Source organism: Triticum urartu, chromosome 7 (assembly GCF_003073215.2).
Source record: "Triticum urartu cultivar G1812 chromosome 7, Tu2.1, whole genome shotgun sequence".
In the NCBI taxonomy this organism is placed as follows: Eukaryota; Viridiplantae; Streptophyta; class Magnoliopsida; order Poales; family Poaceae; genus Triticum; species Triticum urartu.
Genome location: NC_053028.1, coordinates 544,183,199 through 544,201,844, shown reverse-complemented (window position 1 = coordinate 544,201,844; position 18,646 = coordinate 544,183,199). Strand labels below are relative to the sequence as shown.

The following is an 18,646-nucleotide window of genomic DNA, read 5'->3' as shown; positions in this document are numbered from 1 at the left end:
TAGTATGATTCATAGGTAATTTGGACTACAGCTCGAGTGATATCATCTTTTGTGCCATATAGGGTGTGAAGCTGTGTCTCCACTCCAAACTTGCTACAGTAGCACTTGTGCCTCCTCCGCACTAAACACACATCGGCAGTTGCTTCACATCCTTCATTCGCATGAAGCCTAGAACTACACTACATTCACAATGCCATTGTATCACCTTTGTGTGCCAAACTGCCGATGCAACTTCGCTTGATTCAAACTCAAACACCACGACAACAGCACCAGGCCAGCACCGACGAGCACCGCAACAACCCCAAGGCAGCTCCACGTGCTCAGATGCTAAAATTGCTAAACCCCATAATGATGGTACCAATTGGAGGTTATCTCTAACCCCACACGCTAAGATTCCTGCTCCTCCACTGCCCACGCCATACTCAACTTAATATAGTGACGCTCCATCGCCACGACACGGCAAGACGCCAAGACCGACGAGGTCGTGGGCATCGGTTCTACCAACGAGTCAACAGTGTGGAACACATGGAAAGAAGAGGATGATGGGGCGATGAATATATGTGTTGGCATATATTCACGCAGCCCTATTCTATCTCCCATAAAGCAGACTCGCGTCCACACGATCCACATATACTAGCATAGTATCTTCCGTAGTGGCGCACCACCCTAATAAGGTTGTAGCTACGATCCATGGAGCGGCAACTTTTGCACCTGACCGCCGCTGTCAACCAATGCAAAAAATAGTAATGGACACGGGCGGTTTCTTTAATTTCTTGCGTGCTAGCTTTACGCAATTCAATACGATGGCGTTACTTGCTCGATTCCACGAGATTTGCTTAGTTTGCCCAGCATGAGTTGCACGCGAGCCACCTAACCCGCAACTTTTTGGTTCTTATGTACACTCACTCGTTAATGTCGGATTTTAAGTTAATTAGCATGTGACATGGTTACATGCAAAGATAGGTAGTTGACAGTTTTGATTGGGTTTAGTTAGGTCTCAGTCAAATGACATAACTAAAAGAGAAAAGGGGAAAAAATTAAAAGAAAAATTGACACGAATCTCTACATAAGATCTCACGAATATAGCATCAACTAAGACTTGATTAAGTCTCAGTCGACTGCGATTTAGCAATCCCGTTTGACGATTTGCATGCATCGATCGTCGAGCTCATTCAAGCTATCTTCACTTTTTCCAAACTATGGGGGTCGCTAGTTCTCAGCTGTATGATCTTTGATGAAATTTCAAGAAGTTATAAAAGCCGGGTTCTAAAACTACAGTGTCAATACTCTCGGGTTGTATTTAGGAGGTTGCATTGATTGGCACTTCAACGGACAACAACATGACAGGTCCTAGAACATGACTGTCATGTGGCTCTAACCGTGCTTTCCGCAACAGAAAGAGACATGACGATTTTTTTTGGAAGCCTTGTTGAGGAAGCGAAGCGGCACATCACTTCAGGGAGAGATACAAAGCTCACAAACATCTATCTCAATCAAAACAGAGTTAACCCAACTTGCTTTTTTGACAATGTAAAGTTTTTCTCCCCGTACACTTAAAGCGGGTTTCCCACTAATCTGCCCAACTCGCTTCCTTCTTTCCCACCTCCTTTTATTATGTTGCTACAAGTTTGGAACCAAAACGATATTGTATTTCCATTAAGGAATTAATGAAAGGGCCAAGCCTGGTTGAGAAAAAATAGACTTAAGAGGAGTTCGGAATAGCAGAGTTTGTTACACCGAACCAACGGACTGTGTTGGATAAGTAGATGTATGACTCATGTCACCAATCTAAATAATCGCCTTGTGAACACTTTTTATTATATGAAAGGACTCTGGCTTGTAGAATAAATTTCTTGACCTACAAGATTCGGTAGTACATGACATTTTAATCATGTTCTTTTTTGTTTTATATAAAGGAATTTCCACACCATGAATAGGCCCAAAAGGACATGCAACAAAAGTAATATGACTTTTTTTAGGATGGGGGATGTGCGGGAGGGGAGGGTGGGGATTCCCCACCGTTTGTTATATACTCCCTCTGTTCGGTGAAAAGTATACATTTGGTTTCAAAATTTGTCCATAAAAGAGTGTACTTCTATCTTTCCAATGCATTTTAAAGTAGAAAATAAATACTTCTCTCTAATTAGACGGTAATCAAGACCAATAACAATCTACACATGGTCTTTTTAATTTCTAAATACACTTAGCTCATTGGGGTTGGGTAATTAAAGAGAAGAGAGATGGTGGCTTGCACCTTTCAAATGCATTTTTTACTTCACTCCATAATGTGTCCTAAAATGACTAGATGTATACTCTTCATCGGGCAGAGGGAGTAGCAATTAGAGAGAGGCTTGTTAGTCTTACATGAGTCATTACAAGCATAGGCGCATGCGGCAATAAGAAATAAGATATAACATTAAGACAAATATAACACTTGGACCTATATTACTCCGGAAGTTGGAGCTTGGCTCTAGGACGCTAAGATGTGGTTTCAGAGGGGCGAACAACTCCATTGATCATTATTTTATTTATTCTGACCTCCGTACTTCGATCGAGATATTGGACATAGAATGTCATTCTTTAAAAAGGAAAAAAAGAGTAATCAGCTGTGACACGAAAAAACGAGTCCTTTTGTAGCTCATCATTTATTGGCAAAGATAGAGAAGGTCAATATGAAGAAGGAGAAAGAAACAATAGTAACGTGGAAAGGAAAGACGTTCAGGTTTAGGGGGTGGTGGAGAAGGGGGAGGAGATGGTCTCCTCCGAGTCGTTTGCCGACCAGCTCTTCAAACAGACAAAAGAAAATACCATCCACCCGTTCGAGTGTGATCCGATTTTTTTCTCAGCTTCTTGTGGACAATAAATTTGAGAAATAAAGTTTTTTACCCGTAAAAGAAAACATCGGCCTATGTGTATTATTTACGTTTATTAGAAAACACATTGGCCTATACGTACCAAAATATAAAGTCTAGTGCGAACCAACCTGTGGTTGGATGGTTAGAGAGACAGTGGTATTTTCAACCCATCAGGTTTAAGTCCTGATTCTCGCATTATTTCTGAATTTATTTCGGGATTTCTGGCGATGCACACTTCATAAATCTCAAGACGATATGCCGCCTCAATCTCTTGGAGGTGCTCATAGATGTGCATGTGTGCCTCTATAAGGATGAGTATATGCGCGTATGTATGAGCGCTTGCGTCTGTACTGTGTTAAAAAAAGTATGGTAGTACTCTGAATTGGATGTGTATCCGACTCGCGAGAGGTGACAGAATCCGTACCCAACTGAACTGCATGCCCAAAATCCCTGCAAAAAGGAAAAAAACTGCATGCCCAAAAGAACAAGAAACGAAAAGAAAACTGCATCCCCGCCGGATTGCGCGCCTATAATAGCAGCGGCTGAAGTGGACGGACTCCCAACCCAAAGTCGTCCCGCAACGACAAACCGACCCACCGACCAAGACGAGAGCCGGTCGACCGACGACTCGGAGGAGACCGTCTCCTCCCCCTCGTCCACCGCCCCCTGAACCTGAACGTCTTTCCCTCTGAAGCCTGAATCCGCGCCAGAACCCCGTAGAATCGGCCGCCCCGCTCCGCTCGGCTCCCCTCCCGCCTCCTCGAGCGCGCGCAATGGGGGCCGCCTGCGACGACGCCGTCCAGCAGCTCGCCCACCTCCTCGACCAAGGTTAGCGCAAGAGCGGCCCTTCACCCCTTCTCTTCTCCCCCGGTCCTTACATTTCCACGTTTCGAGTTTTGGTACACACACCATGCGTTTGCTCGGTGCTGACTGCTGAATGCTGACTGACGTGTGCCTCTTGTTCTGGGTTTTCTGCAGTCGAGGAGCCGCTGAAGAAGACGTTCCAGGTATGCTGGATCTTCCTCCTCTCTGTTCTCCAGCTTTTGTATGCATGCCTTTGCAGTACTCTGTTTTCTGCTTCACTTGGACTGTAGAGTGTAGACAATCACTTAGTTCAGCTCAGAGGTCTGCAAACCCAATCTCGGTTCAAATGGATCAGGGAAGATGGATTTTTAGATGACGGAAACTTTCATTATCGCCGGCCTCTGCATCATAATATTACTTATTACATTGTTTATATTGAACAAAAAACAATTTCTCATCTTGCCGAAAAGTAGGGGAAGGTCAAAAACAAGGACCACTTGTTTGGCGATAGATGGTTGGTTGATATCAGTCACTATCTAATCTCCAAGTCTGCTGGCCACTTTTGTTTGCAAGTTGGAACAGAGCATTTAGTTGATAACATGCTGGATCAAGGGTGGTTTACTGAATATCGATGAGCTACTGCTATAAGCAATCTGTATGTATATGGTATACATGATATGATATGATAGATTTTCGGTAGGGAGAGTTGCCGCGCTATTGCTTGCCTGTGGATGCAAGGTATTCTTTTGTTCTTTGGTGTAGGCCACACGTTTGGGATTTCTCCGGGGGGTAATTTTGAGTGGTTGGACAATGAAGTGAGGGGTGTGTCTCATCTCTCATGGAATTGTTCTGATCTCACCTCCACTGAGTCAACTAGTGGACGGTGAGGTGTTCGCACTCGAAGCCTCCTGATCTTTTGTTGGGGGCATCGAGTCTCCCAATTAGTTGGTAACAGTGTATTCCTCACTAAAATTTCCTTGCCGTCTGGGATCTGGCCAGTACAGATTCCTCTAGCAGAGGCTCCAAGTTCTCCGGCATAATTTCATTTCCGCGCTTTTTAGTCTGCTAGTATGGTGGCACTGGTCTCAGGTTGCTACACATCCTATCCCAGAAAATTGCTTGCATTTTCTATGCTTTGTGGTTACTGAAATGCTCCCTGAGACCAAGGCTTTTGCACGCCCTGAGTGCTGATCAGTAGGAGATGTCAACTTATTCCGGAGCAGAATCTCTTATCTAGTGGAGCTGGAATCAAGATGGACAGTGCTACTTGCAGCATAATTATTGTGCTGAAATTCTCCATTAGGCAGGCAAAGTACTAGCACATGGAACTACTACCAAGTAATATAAGCACCCAAGTTCTTTTATAGGGGAAATGAGCCAATTCCGGTCTCAGAGAATATATCTGGCTTTTCAAAGTAGCCAATGCATGCGAATTCGTTATGTTTATATTTTCATACTTGTGGAAGATCTATAATTGCTCATCGTACCATGAATGCGCACTATGCATAGTCTATTTCTGGGGCTTGTATGGGAAACGAATATTGATTCTTTCACTGATAACGAAACCCGACTTTTAAGGGCTAAGATTCTATATTCCTTCTGCCATAACAAAACCTGACTTTTATAGCATAAGATTCTGCCATGGAAAAAAGGATAAAAGAAAGTCAAGATAAGCATATACCTGCCACTTACATCTGGAATCCCGTCTTCTATGATTGAACTAGCATCTGATCATGTCTGCTTACTCTGTTTGCAAAGTTCCCCTTCTAATTTTAGGAACACTTGATGTGATCCTGCTATTATCGGGATACTATCATATGTAAACACTAATAATGACTACAAGTGCTTACAACAATATGAAAATAACACAATGTTTTGGATTTCAAATTAAGCTCAGTGTTACATACTACCATATCGGGAGGACTGGAGGAACCACTTTTTTTTTTCCAAAGCGGACAATTTTATTAATGCATCCAGCTGATACAAATAAAGTAAACCTGACCTCTGCAACAACATGATGAACATAGTGTTGAGGATGCAAACAGCCATCGCGCACCACAACACTAAGGAAAAGAAAGAGGCCAAAAAGAGCAATACCCACAGCTCCTTCAAAGAAAATACCACCTGCACCTCTTAGCTTCATGGCAAAACTACCAGAACTACAGTTGGTGTAAGAATACCATACTTTAAAGATTTCAAAATATTCTGAGTGTTACATACAGCCATATTGGGGAGAACTATAAACCATATTTGGTGCATTTCAGCTCTTTCAGTTTTCCAAAGATTTTGTTACTATTACAGATCGTAAAGTAGCTTTTGATGGGAGTTGAGTTCTCAATTACACGAATTTCTCTTTCCAGAATGTGCACCAGGGATGTCCATCAGAGACACTAGTGCGCTTCCTTAAAGCTAGAGAGTGGCATGTAACTAATGCTCATAAAATGGTAAGGTCTTGGCTTATATTTTCCCCTACGTGATTAATGCTGAAGTAAATGTTCCATGGATAACTTCACTGATTAAGTATGTTTTGTTTTTGCTAGCTTGTGGATTGTTTGAATTGGAGGATACAAAATGAAATTGACAGTATACTGGAGGTGAGCAACCATTCTTCTGAGACACTCTTGCCTGTCTTAAGCCAGTTAAGTCGATTTTTCTGTTTACTTTTTCTTGTTATTGATCATCTGCATGTGTTGGACAATTGCAGAAACCTATAACCCCAGTAGACTTGTATAGATCGATACGAGAATCACAGCTTGTTGGGTTATCGGGATACTCAAAGGAGGTATATAGCTTTCTTAAGCCAATTATCTTTTATTTCCTTCCATTGTTGGGTCCTATCCTTTCACTTTTCTAGAACTTGTTTCATCATAATGTGTTTCCTAACATGCAACGTTCGACATAGCTAAACCTGATGTAGCTATTTGGTCCCTACTTCCAATGCTGTGCACCACTACTTATTTATATGGCTGTCTTTTGATACTGCTATACCCTTGAATTATCCGTTGCAGATAAGTTTCTGACGGATAGCATAAGATACGTTCACCTTCAAAAACATAAGATATGTCTATTGCACTAGTAAAGGATATGTATATCGAACAATCAGCGGTAACAAATTTGAGAAAGGGTCCAGATTTGAACTTCTTTGATCAGAAAATGTTTGGGAGATTGGCGTCTTAAACCCCTGATGACACGATTTTGCATTCTGAAACTATAGGTCTCTATGAAAACACTACCTTGGTAATTGTGGGTCTTTATGAGATACAAGTAATCGTGTTCAGACCATAATTAATTGTACTATAGATAACCTTCAAATTATTTAATACTCTAATTTTCCTTTGCATTTGCCAGGGCGTCCCAGTGTTTGCCTTTGGTGTTGGACAGAGCACATATGACAAAGCTTCGGTAATTGACCATATACTTCTTTTGCAAATCAGATGTTTTCACTTTCTCCCTGTGAATACAGTTCTGATGAGTGTTTAGTTTGTCAGCTTGCATCCATGTCAATTAAAGATAATTATCAAATTGCAATATTAATGGAATTGGAAATGTATTTCTACTGGATTATAGGCATGAAGATTCAATCTGTCGTTCTTTATGTGCTTTAGAATGATAGTATGTTGCATTTTCAGGTCCATTACTATGTGCAATCTCATATTCAGATCAATGAGTACCGTGATCGTATTATTCTGGTGAGTGTGCAACTAATCTTTACATGGCCAAGATCATCTAGTTCATTTGAGATTGAATAACACCTGCTTTCCTTGCTTATGTTCCATAGCCCATGGCGACGAAGAAGTTTAGACGACCTATAACCACCTGTATAAAGGTTCTTGATATGACTGGTCTGAAGTTGTCAGCACTGAGCCTATTGAAGGTATGACCTGCATGAACATGTCATATTTTTACGCTTTTATGGCTACATACAGAAGTGGAAAATACATGGGTGTTTATGACATCCAAAGGTGACAGGGACAAGAACCATTTTTTTAGAAAGCTAAATATTTGCATAAGATCTGCATGTTGTGTACGCTAGTCCATATTTATGATGCTATCTGTTGTTGGATTGCAGATTTTGACTGCAATATCTGCTGTCGATGAACTGAATTACCCTGAAAAGGCCGAGACCTATTATATTGTGAATGCTCCATATATATTCTCAGCGTGTTGGAAGGTATTGATGCCTAAGATTTTTCATTGTACCAGTAATTTAGTAATTTTTGTTTTGAAGACCCAATAGTAATTTAATTTTGTTACTAGGTTGTGAAACCTCTACTGCAAGAGAGGACAAGAAAGAAGGTTCATGTTTTGAGTGGTCGTGGGAAAGATGAGCTCCTAAAGGTAAGATTACTTGCTAGTGCTATTTTCATCACTCGTTGCTCATCAAGACATTACTGCACTCTAATTAAGCAAGAGAGATAAGAGAATGAGACCTCCATGGACCATTTATTTGGACTATGCAGATTATGGACCATTCCTCCATCCCCCATTTCTGTCGACGCGAGGGTTCATCAAAAGCTTCGTTGAGCAGCATCGATGACTGCTTCTCGCTCGACCACCCTTTCCACCAAGAGCTCTACCATTACATCGAGCAGCAGGCGCTGAATCAGGAACTCATCAAGCAGGGTTCTTTGCACGTAGACATCCCCGATCAAGACCCCGATGACGCCATGATTGTGGAGGTCATCCAGGCCGAGTTTCACAAGCTCGGTGAACAGAATGGGTCTGCCGATGGCGACCAAAAATAACGGTGTCCGTGTAAGATGTCAGCGGTGTGGCACGACAGATGTGTGTTGCTGTGATGAAACTGATGATCCATTTCGGTGTTTGCGATGTTTGCTTGACCAGCCTGCTGTTGTTTGTGGGGTGACCAGTTCCATGGTGCAAGACTGAGGTAGAAGAAGCAACCGATGTATACTAGATAGAAATAACCACCTATTCACCTGTTGTATACTTTGGCAATGTACTGTCATATGTATGTCCTCTAAGCTAGGAGTAAATCATCCTGTAACATGGATGCAAAAATAATCTTGAGAGTACCATCCTTCAATCAGAAATAAATGGTGCATCTTGACCTTTGCCATCTGTTGCCACTTCCCAGCTTGGTTCCTGTGCTGATTCCTGTCTTGTGATGTACTTTAAGCTTCTGATACTTGCATTTCAGAAGATGTTGCAACTTAACTTACAAAGGACAAACACAGTTACACAATTACATATCAGCAAGTAGCATTCTAAAAAATGACTTGGATCGTCCAGTCCACTGCAATTCCACGGCCATTGATAGCCCTATGATGTAAGCTTGCATGCCTGCAGGTCGACTCTAGAGGATCCCCGGGTACCGAGCTCGAATTCGCCCTATAGTGAGTCGTATTACAATTCACTGGCCGTCGTTTTACAACGTCGTGACTGGGACCAGCGCCGACACCGACGGCCAGGTCAATGGTGTAATGCCCTCTGCACGCAAGCAGCCTGACGAACTGCAGCAGGTTGAGCGTGTCGTAGAGCACCGCCAGCCTGCGCCGTCCCACGCGGCGCATGTCGATGGACGCGATCACCGCTCCGGCGACGTGCCCAGAATAGAAGAGGAAAAAGGACACGTTCCCCATGGGGAAGTCCATCCCGGAGCCCAGGAACTCCGCCGGCAGGGGCAGCTGCGTGGAGCACCCGAGCAGGCCACGGCAGGTGAACATCATGAGCGTGGCGATGGCGGCACGCGGCCGCTGCTCGGCGAGGACGGCCCACAGGATGTATGCGGCCTGCATCGCGACGAACACCTGCACATGAGAGGGTCGCATGTCACATTCAGCATGGATTCCGTCATGGCAACACTAGCAACTAGTGGCAATTGGAGCGGGGACCGGGTAGCTATCTAGCCAGATGCAGTATCTTATCAGGAAATCCATGGGTATGTGGAGAATGCATGACGATGATATTCTTGATCTTATCCGAAAAGTTGGATGGTAGTGGTTTTAGGGTGAGCTAGCTCACCCAACACCATTCAGGGCAAGGCCAACGCTCCAGGATGGACCGGTGCCCCAGCTGCCAAGTCGGCTTGGATAGTTGAACCTGAGAAAAAGATGCTGCTTGCAGCGCTAGACGGGATCCTGCAGAGGAGGCTGGTTCTCCCGTGAAAAAAGTGCAAGGCAGCCAATGGGAAAGCGTTGGAAAACACCATTGCTGAGCTCAACAGTACCTTGCTACCTTTTTGTACAGAGAAAAAGCTACCAAACCTGAGAACACTACTACTGCTTCCGTTGGATGAAGGTAGAACTAAACAGTAGCTTCAGTAACCTTTTATCTAGGTGGAGCATGGGGCACCAGTATAGTGATGCCACCATTGTACATGCCCTCATCAGTTTCTTGGTCCTTTGCTTTATGGCTACCAGCTAGTTTTGCTTCCCTCACCACCCGGAGCGAGGAAACAATTCACAAAGATTCACTTGTTGTCACAATACCAGAGCCTAGACATCATCATTCCTATAATTAAAGCAAGAGATGTTGATGTGCAACTGCCACCGATGCGTATTAATTTTTTTATCAATTGTATAAATAGGAGTGTACTAGTTCAAACTGGGATTAAACTGCTCCGCCGACAGCGGGTGTGAAAGTTCTACGGAAAATCTAGATGCAGGAGGTGGCAATGGTATGTTCGTGTAAAATGTGAGACAAATTGCATCTACAAAATACGAAAAGGAGAGCAAACTCTGCACGAAAAGACAAATGGTTACGTGAAATTCGTGAGCCTCTTCAGTTTCCACTTTCTGGTGGGCGTGGCTACAATGTAGCCTGTTCTGCTCAACCGAAAGCGCTGGTTGCCTTCACGTTTGGTCGATGACATCAAGAGGTCAAAAAGCAAAAGGGGAAAAAAATTGCTGGTGGAGCAGATGGGCAGATCGGCAGGAGCTAGGTTCATTCGCCGATCGGATCTAGGCATGGCAGGGAAGTGCGCTCACCGTGTTGAGCGCGGCGAGGAGCGAGTTGAGCCAGGGCCGGGCGGCGATCCCGGCGTGCATGGCGGCGGTGGCGTGGAAGCCGAGGTCGAGCGGCGGCGCGGCGGCGGGGACCATGGGGATGGTGTACTCCACGCCCATGAAGAGCAGCAGCCCGCACGCGAACAGCGCCGGCAGCGGGTGCCGCCGCAGGATGCCGGCCACCCCGGCAGGCGACAGCCAGTCCATCGGCCTCCTCCCGCCCGCCAGCCTCTCGCCGCCAGCGCCGTCCCCCATCGCGGCGCCGTCGGCCGGCAGCGGGTGGACCTTCTTGCCCTTGCCCGCGCGGCGGCGCGCGTCCGGCCCCGCGTGGCCGTTCGCGGCGGAGGCGGCGGCGGCGACCCGGTCGTTCGCGGCGGTCAGGCTGGGCGGCGGCATGCGCGCGAGGACGCGTCGGCTGGCCGCGGGGCGCGTGGGCGGTGGGCCGTTTTCAGCGCGGGTGCGCGTGCGCGCGCATGAGTGACGCGGTCGGTGGTGGGAATTTTCTCTTTTCTTTCGTCCGATTGGATTGGTGGATTTCCCACCTTGAGATTCGCGGTGCTTTTGTAAGCGTTTTTTTCTCTCCGACGGCTGCGGCGCGTGGCGGAGGTCCCGAGGAAAGAGAGAGAGGCGGGTGTTTAATGCAGAGGCCCGGCGGTTTAATACTAGCCACAATGGGTAGTACTCTCTCCCTTCCTAAATATTTGTCATTTTAGAGCCTGCGAATAAGTCCGGAGTTAAAGCATCTCCAGCCGTTGGCCTAGGTGGCTCCAAAAATCGTCGTCCGGGGACGAACCGGCGCTAAAATCGGCCACAGGGTGATCGGGTTCCCAGCCGACGCCCTCAGGTCGGCCCCAGGCGCCTGTTTTAAACTTTTTTGAATATTAATTCGACTAAAATTCGGTAACAGGACAAAATATTCGGCGAAACAGTATACTCCGGCGAACTGAAATAGTTTTTTACATAGATAAAATACTTAGAAAAAAATACACAAGAGGCCGCGACTACGGGCCGAATAACACGCTGAGAGAGGCGAAGTCGCCACCGTCGCCGTCGCCGTCGTTGTCCTCGTCGTCCTTCTCCTCCTTCACGCGGCCGCCCTTGCTGGACCCTTGCCCGGGGTCGCCCCGGCGGACCGGTGGAGGCGTGTCGTCGTCGCTGTTGTCGTCGAGGACAATGACGCCTCCCTCGTCGCGGCCACGGCGCCGAGCGGCGAACTGCTCTAGGGCAAGGCGTTGGCGCTCCAGCTCCGTCCGCGCCCACTTCAAGGCCGACGTGTCGTCGAGCTCCGTCTTCACGGCAGCGAGCCATGGCTTCGTCTTCACGGCGGCGAGACCCGACTCCGTCTTCGGCTTGACGACGCGGGGAGGAGCCGAGGAGAAGGCACGCCCGCCCTCATTGATGACGATGCCTGCGCTGCGGGTGCGCCGGTCGAGCGGCGTCGTTGCGGGCTCGGGCTCGGCCTCGGCCTTGACGCTGAACAACGCCGTCGACCCGGAGGAGTGAGAGAAGGAGCGGGAGGAGGAAGAGGAGGAGCTAGCCCTCCTCGGCATCGATTGGCCGCCGCTCCGGCGGGGGACCGGGGCGGCAGGGTACGTCAACGGCGGCTCGTTGCCGCCCTCGAGATGCTGGATGACGGCGTGGAGCATGCGGCCGGGGGTGCCACACCACAGGCGGCGGTCGTCGCTGTTCTTGGTCCCTCGCACCCCTGACGCGTTGTTGGTGGAGGCCAGCCGCTGCACCTGCCGGCGCTGGAAGTAAGCTGCCCACACCTTGTGGTTGCCGGCGGCGTACTGCGGGAGGGCCCGCTACTCCTCCGTCAGCGACGCCCGCACGCGGTCGACCTCGTCGGCGAAGTAGTCGGCATGCGTGGTGACGTCGGGCAGCGAGGGGATGGGGACGCCACCGGCGCTGAGCTTCCACCGCCCCGGGGCGCGCATGTAGGGAGGCGTCGGGATGTTGGCCTAGAACACCAAGTGGGCTTCCCACTTGTGGAACGAGTGGCTGCCGAAGGCATTGGCCGTCGCCCCATCGCTAGGGAACCTCTCGCCCATTCTGGCGGCTGGGCATGGGGAGAGAGGGGAGGAGCATCGGCGACGGTTACGCACGGGGAGAGAGAGGAAGAGCTCGGCGGCTGTGGGCGGGGTGTGGCCACAGGCGAGGGGAGGCGCTGCTTTATAGCGGCCGGGGGTGGGCGCCGTGTGTATGCGTGGCGGGAGGGGCGTCGTTGCGCCGCCCGTGAGGAATCAATGGAAGGCTGACTGGCGGCAGCCTTGGCATTGATTTCCCGCGGGAAACCGAGACGGGGGTCGCTGACTCGGCGGGCCTATGACGCCCCCGATTCAATCGTACACTAATCATACACGTAAATGTGTACGATCAAGATCAAGGACTCACGGGAAGATATCACAACACAACTCTAGACATAAATTAAAATAATACAAGCTTTATATTACAAGCTAGGGGCCTCGAGGGCTCGAATACATAAGCCCGAATACACAAGAGTCAGCGGAAGCAACAATATCTGAGTACGGACATGAGTTAAACAAGTTTGCCTTAAGAAGGCTAGCACAAAAACAACATCAATCGAAAAGGCAAGGCCTCCTGCCTGGGAGCCTCCTAACTACTCCTGGTCGTCGGCGGTCTTCACGTAGTAGTAGGCACCCTCGGGGTAGTAGTAGTCATCAGTGGTGTCGCCTGGCTCCTGGGATCCGTCATCTGGTCGCAATAATCGAGTATGGGAGAAAAAGAGGTAGCAAAGGAACCGTGAGTACTCATCCAAAGTATTCGCAAGACTTACATCAGATCTAAACTAAGTATGCATCTGTATCAAAGAAAATGGGTTGTATCTGTGGACTAAACTGCAGAATGCCAAAAGAGAAGGGGAAAACCTAGCCTATCGAAGACTAGCATCTTCAGGCATCTTCAAGCATCTTGCAGCATATAGAAGAGTACAGATCAACATAATGTAAAGTAGTAGTGTTATCAACCTCGGCTAGAGATCCTTTCTCGACTCCTTGCGAGAAAGCAATCCCAGAGCCATACTATCCATTTCGCATATCCATTTCTCATCTCAAGTATCCAGTTCTAGTTGTATCGATCGGGATACAACTCCAAGTGTCCGTTACCGTAGGATAGGCTATTGATAGATGTTTTCTTCCCTGCAGGGGTGCACCAACTTACCCACCACGCTTGATTAACTCCGACCGGACACACTTTCCTGGGTCATGCCTGGCCTCGGCCAAACAATACGCCGCAACCCGACCTAGGCTTAATAGAGAGGCCAGCATGCCGGACTAAACCTATGCCCCAGGGGTCTTGGCCATCACCCCGGGAACTCCTACACGTTGCATGGGCGGCCGGTGAGCAGACCTAGCTACCTCCTTAAAAAGCCAGGAGCTTACCAGTCCAACCTGGCGCACGCCGCTCAGTCACTGACGTCTAATAAGCTTCGGCTGATGCATACGATGCAGAACGCCCATACAATGCCCACGTGATGGTTAGTGCTATCAGGCCAGAGGCCCCTCGGATCAAATATCCAAACCATTATTGCATTGGCAGTGCGGTCATGAGCAGAGACTCACGAAAGATGTGACCCCGTCGCCCCGTCTCGAGTACTTGTGGCAAGGGCTAAGAATGCTCGGCCACGCCTCGTAAGTATCTCGCGGGCACCTTCCAGGTCAACCCGACTCCACATCACTTGCCATTAAGCTCGCACGGGTACCCCTCAGGGCCGACCCGTCTTTAGTAATATGGCTCAGTGTAAAGTCATAGTAACCATAGTAACTGTGTGTCTAACACCAAGGGGGGAAACCCGAGGAATCACCCCCGATGAATTCCACTCGATGTTATCATCAGGTTGAACGTAAGAGGATCCACCCTCGAGGTTCACACTTGAGGGGTTGCACGACAGAGCCGTAACGGAAGTGGTTAAGGTGGAAATCACCCTCGATGACCTCGACCATATAGCTACACTATAGAGATCTCATCAGGAGTGATGTAAGTGGTTCCACCCTCGGCACTCGATGGTAACTCTACAGAGTTGTACAACTAAGGGAGGATGATGTGTGGTGTCGGAGCCTGGACGTCGATCACATTGATCGAGTCATCGAACATAAAGCGAGGCATCTGGGACAAGGTGGGGTCACTGATGGATCTCTAACCAACCTATACTAAGCAGTTTAGGATAAGCAGGTAAGGTATGAAAGCAGGTAACAAAAACAAGCTATGCATCAGAGTAGGATCATACAGAAAGCAGTAGCAGTTCTAATGCAAGCATGAGAGGGAAAGAAATGGGCGATATCGGAATGCTCAAGGAGGGTTTGCTTGCCTAGAAGCTCTGTTGAAAAGGAAGAAGGCTCGTCAGAGACGTAGTCGATCACAGGGGCGGCATCGGTCTCGGGGTCTACCGGAGAGAAGAGGGGGAAGAACAGTAAATACAGAGCAAACAGATGCATCACTAAGCATTACATGATGATAGGCAGAGCTAGGTTTGTCCTAACATAGTACTACACGTTGCAGACGGAGGGGATAAACATCCGAGGATGAATCCCCGGCGTTAGACGAATTCCGGATAGGTGGAAGAGGGGGAACGGTTCCATGTTCAACATGCTAGGGGCATGTGACAGATGAAAGGAGCGCGTATTTGGATTCGTTGGATTTTTCTGAGCAACTTTCATGTAGAAAACATTTTCATCCGAGTTATGGATTAATTTCTATGATTTTCTAAAGATTTAAACATTTTCCGGAATTAATTAAATTAACAGAAATGGAATATGATGTCAGCATGAAATGTTGATGACATCAGCAGTCAAAAGAGCGGCTGACTAGGTCAAACCTGACCAGTGGGGCCACTCGGACCCACATGTCAGCCTTTGTTAGCTTAACAATGGATTAAACTAATTTAACAGGCTAATTAGAGGGGTGGGCCCCTGGTGTCAGCGACTAACTAACAATTAAAACTAATTAACAGATTTATTTATGTATAAAATGTTTTAAACAAGTGGGGCCACATGTCAGCCTCACTGGGCAGCCCAGTCAGTAGTTGACTGGGTCAACCCGGTCAACTGGGCCACCCGGGCCCACTGCTCAGCGACCTAGGGGCGGGGCCCACTGTGCCACATCGGCGTCGGCCAGAGACGCACCGGAGATGGCTCCGGCGAGCCAAAACGCGGCGGCTGAACGCTGGAGCAGCTCAGGTTTTCGCCCTGGTGCACCAAAACGCGTGGTTCTACTTGTGTTCAAAAGCTGAGGCTGTCGCGCATCGAGTGGTGCCTCTAGACCGACCGGAGATGGCCGGAGCAGGGAGCTGCAACATCGCCGGCGGTGGTGACCTACGGTGGCTCGGCGGAATCGAAGACCTAGCGCGCGTGCGAGCGATCTAAAGCACCGGCCGCACCATTGGGGTGCCCCAAGCACAACGGTGTGCTCGGACGGCCATGACCACGAGGAAAGCTACGGCGGCGAGCTCATCTGCGGCGACCGAAGCACGGCAACAGCAGGAGCTCGGTTGGGCGGCGTGTGCGAGAAAAAGGAGAAGGAGGGGAAGCAGGGGAGCTCATCGTGCGGCGCAAGACAGGCCGTTGACGGGTTAGTAGCTGCAGGGGTAGCCGAAATCGAGGGATCTCGTCAGCGACAGAGGCGGAAGGGGGCGAGGTCATGCGACGTCAGCGGTGCTTCCCAGCTCCACCTGAGGGCACCAGACGACGGAGTCGACCCCGGTGGAGCTCGCCGATAGAGTCAGCGGGCGCGGGGCCGCCGGTGGCCGCAACAACGACGGAGGGCGGCGGCGATGGCGCTCGAAGGTGGATGGAGAACAAGGGGGAGAGGCAACACGCATGCGGAGAGGGTGAGGGGATTCTGGGAGTGGGTGGAGGTAGGTGGGGAAGGACTCAAGGAGCCGAAGGGGAGGCGCGGGGCCTTATCCCCTCGCCGGAGTCGGCGACGTGGTCCGGCGGCGACCGCGCCCGCGGTCGCTCGAACAGGAAGTCGACCGGGGGAGCGTAGGGGGGGGGGCTGGGCTGGTTCGGTGGGTTATGTGGGCCGGCCCAGGTGGGTTCGGTCCAGGGGGGTTGCTCTTTCCTCTCCCGTTTCTTTTCTTTTTCTTTTTCTCTTTTTTCCAGCAGCTTTTTCTTTTTCTTTTTAGCCAATAATGACTTTGCAAAAATATGCCAATGGCCAAAACAATTCCAATGAATTAAAGTGCATTGCCACAAAAAAATTGGGGCCTTTAGGAGTTGTCCAAGCATTTTTAGAAAATGAAAAGGACATCTTATATACTGCTGGACCAGATAATAAATTCCCTTGGGGCAATTTGGGAATTCCAAAAATGTTGGCTTCAACATGACAAATATCTAGGGATTATTTGCCATAGGATGAACTATTTTATTTGCATGAAAGAAAAAGCAAATATTTGACATGCAATTTGAATTTGAATTTGAAGCAGATTTTGGACAAGTGGCATTTTGGCATGATATTCTAATGACATGACCTTCATTAGGGGGAGATTACTGTAGTGCGATGCTGGGGATGTTACAAATCTCCTCCACTACAAGAAATCTCGTCCCGAGATTTAAGTGCGGAAGTAAAGAGTAACTTCGGGAGAACTGACCCTTATAGGGTTAATTATCTGGTGAACAATTCAGGGAATGTGACAGAAGTATCTCTCGAGTTGAAATTTAAGAAAACGTCGAGAGCAAAATATGAAGGTACAATAAGAAGTTTCAAGCGAATGGACAAACGATCGATACTTGAACAAAGTGTGAGAAGGGTTCAGAGCATCGGGAATAGATCATCTCTCGGAGGGTGGCTCGTGATAACACACAAAGCCAAGAGCATAAGATACTTCAGCATAAAGGATATACAGGAGAGTCACGTTCCGATCCTGTGGAACTCTGGGTTATGGGCCCACCATGTGGGTTAAAATAGAAGGAGCGATGACATCTCGCACGGTCACGATAGCAAGGCATGTCAGAGGGTATCCTGTCAGTTATGTCGGCAACAACGTCGGTACCAAGGGCGAGGGATGAAGAGAACCATTTTCCTGCTCGTTGAACGAGGCGGGCCATTAGGCAAAGTTCTCTTCCATCGGTGGCTACTGGAATGTCATCAACAATAGTAACAGGGTCTTACTAACAGAGTGATACAACGAGGTGTTTACATAAGCAGGGAATACTACTGCTTATATAATATAGATCACAATAAGGTTTAAACAAACCAATGGAAAGGAAAATGTAACTGTCAGATTAAACAGAACAATGGAAAGGAAAATGTGTTTTAAACACATATTTCAAGGGTATATCCTTCCCAAGGACAAGCAGAGCATGATATCCATGACAGGATAGAAGTATAAAATCGTTTAGGTAAGGGGAAATAAATTTCTTGACATTACCCATAGAACGGTGTTTGGATAATTGATAAAGAAAATCTAGTATCGTGCTTCAAATGTTCTTATTGGAGATCGATTACCACAGACATGCTTCGAGATAGCATTGACATGGTTTCAAGCAAAGGTTGGACTTTGGATACACCAAGGATCCATCAGAAACAACTTAGAAAATAAGTCATACAATTTTAGCAGGGAAAAGATGAGGGTGTGGCCGACGGGCCCAGCCACAATCCATCGACATGCCAAAAAGGATGTATTTCCAAAATTATATGAACAATTTTGTGTTGGGGAAGGCAAGAATGTTGTCGATGATAACATAAATCATTGAGGGGAAGGATTGTATTTCTCATCATGAATTCGATTGATGTCCTGGAAAAGCTCAGAATGTTGATGATGATCATGACACATTTGTCGCAAGATTTCATGAAGATGTAATCGATCGGTGATGACATCCAGTCAAAGGAATGATGAAGCGAAAGGTTATTGGAACCATCGATACGACACAAACTCGAAATTAAGCTTGTTGTTCAAGGCGAAATGATAAGATGAGGAAGATTGACGTAAGCTTAGCTCATCGTCGGAAGTTGCTCCGAGCATAAGGACCAGGTAGCACAGTTAAAAGTTGACATGATAAA

At 47.8% G+C, this 18,646-nt stretch overlaps 2 protein-coding genes across 4 annotated transcripts; one reads left to right on the top strand and one right to left on the bottom strand.

The window, feature by feature from the left end:
• Nucleotides 1-3,399: 3,399 nt before the first annotated feature.
• On the top strand, nt 3,400-8,741 carry LOC125521034 (phosphatidylinositol/phosphatidylcholine transfer protein SFH2-like). Of its 3 annotated transcripts, XM_048686089.1 has the most exons (11): nt 3,400-3,683; nt 3,834-3,862; nt 6,020-6,103; nt 6,200-6,253; nt 6,364-6,441; nt 7,008-7,061; nt 7,289-7,348; nt 7,438-7,533; nt 7,729-7,830; nt 7,917-7,997; nt 8,120-8,741. In XM_048686089.1, the coding sequence occupies exons 1-11, from the start codon at nt 3,629-3,631 to the stop codon at nt 8,402-8,404; spliced, it is 978 nt and encodes a 325-aa protein (XP_048542046.1). In that variant the 5' UTR covers nt 3,400-3,628; the 3' UTR covers nt 8,405-8,741. The 3 variants fall into 3 exon arrangements, with proteins under 3 accessions (XP_048542046.1, XP_048542047.1, XP_048542048.1); XM_048686090.1 differs by lacking the exons at nt 3,400-3,683; nt 3,834-3,862 and adding an exon at nt 4,276-4,314; XM_048686091.1 differs by lacking the exons at nt 3,400-3,683; nt 3,834-3,862 and adding an exon at nt 4,376-4,397.
• LOC125519041 (phosphatidylcholine:diacylglycerol cholinephosphotransferase 1-like) lies at nt 8,707-11,240 on the bottom strand. The gene is made up of 3 exons (XM_048683929.1): nt 10,610-11,240; nt 9,070-9,430; nt 8,707-8,837 (listed from the first exon to the last, which is right to left on the bottom strand). The coding sequence occupies exons 1-3, from the start codon at nt 11,021-11,023 to the stop codon at nt 8,707-8,709; spliced, it is 906 nt and encodes a 301-aa protein (XP_048539886.1). The 5' UTR covers nt 11,024-11,240.
• Nucleotides 11,241-18,646: the final 7,406 nt, after the last annotated feature.

What these genes read in the sequence shown, in the direction of transcription:
- LOC125521034 (XM_048686089.1), top strand. Translation starts at nt 3,629, where the DNA reads ATGGGGGCCGCCTGCGACGACGCCGTCCAGCAGCTCGCCCACCTCCTC. An exon ending in CGCTGAAGAAGACGTTCCAG is followed by an intron (nt 3,863 to 6,019) that starts GTATGCTGGATC and finishes TTCTCTTTCCAG; the next exon opens with AATGTGCACCAGGGATGTCC. An exon ending in CAGCACTGAGCCTATTGAAG is followed by an intron (nt 7,534 to 7,728) that starts GTATGACCTGCA and finishes GTTGGATTGCAG; the next exon opens with ATTTTGACTGCAATATCTGC.
- LOC125519041 (XM_048683929.1), bottom strand. Translation starts at nt 11,023, where the DNA reads ATGCCGCCGCCCAGCCTGACCGCCGCGAACGACCGGGTCGCCGCCGCC. An exon ending in TCCTCGCCGCGCTCAACACG is followed by an intron (nt 9,431 to 10,609) that starts GTGAGCGCACTT and finishes TCTCATGTGCAG; the next exon opens with GTGTTCGTCGCGATGCAGGC. An exon ending in GGCCGTCGGTGTCGGCGCTG is followed by an intron (nt 8,838 to 9,069) that starts GTCCCAGTCACG and finishes GTCCTTTGTAAG; the next exon opens with TTAAGTTGCAACATCTTCTG.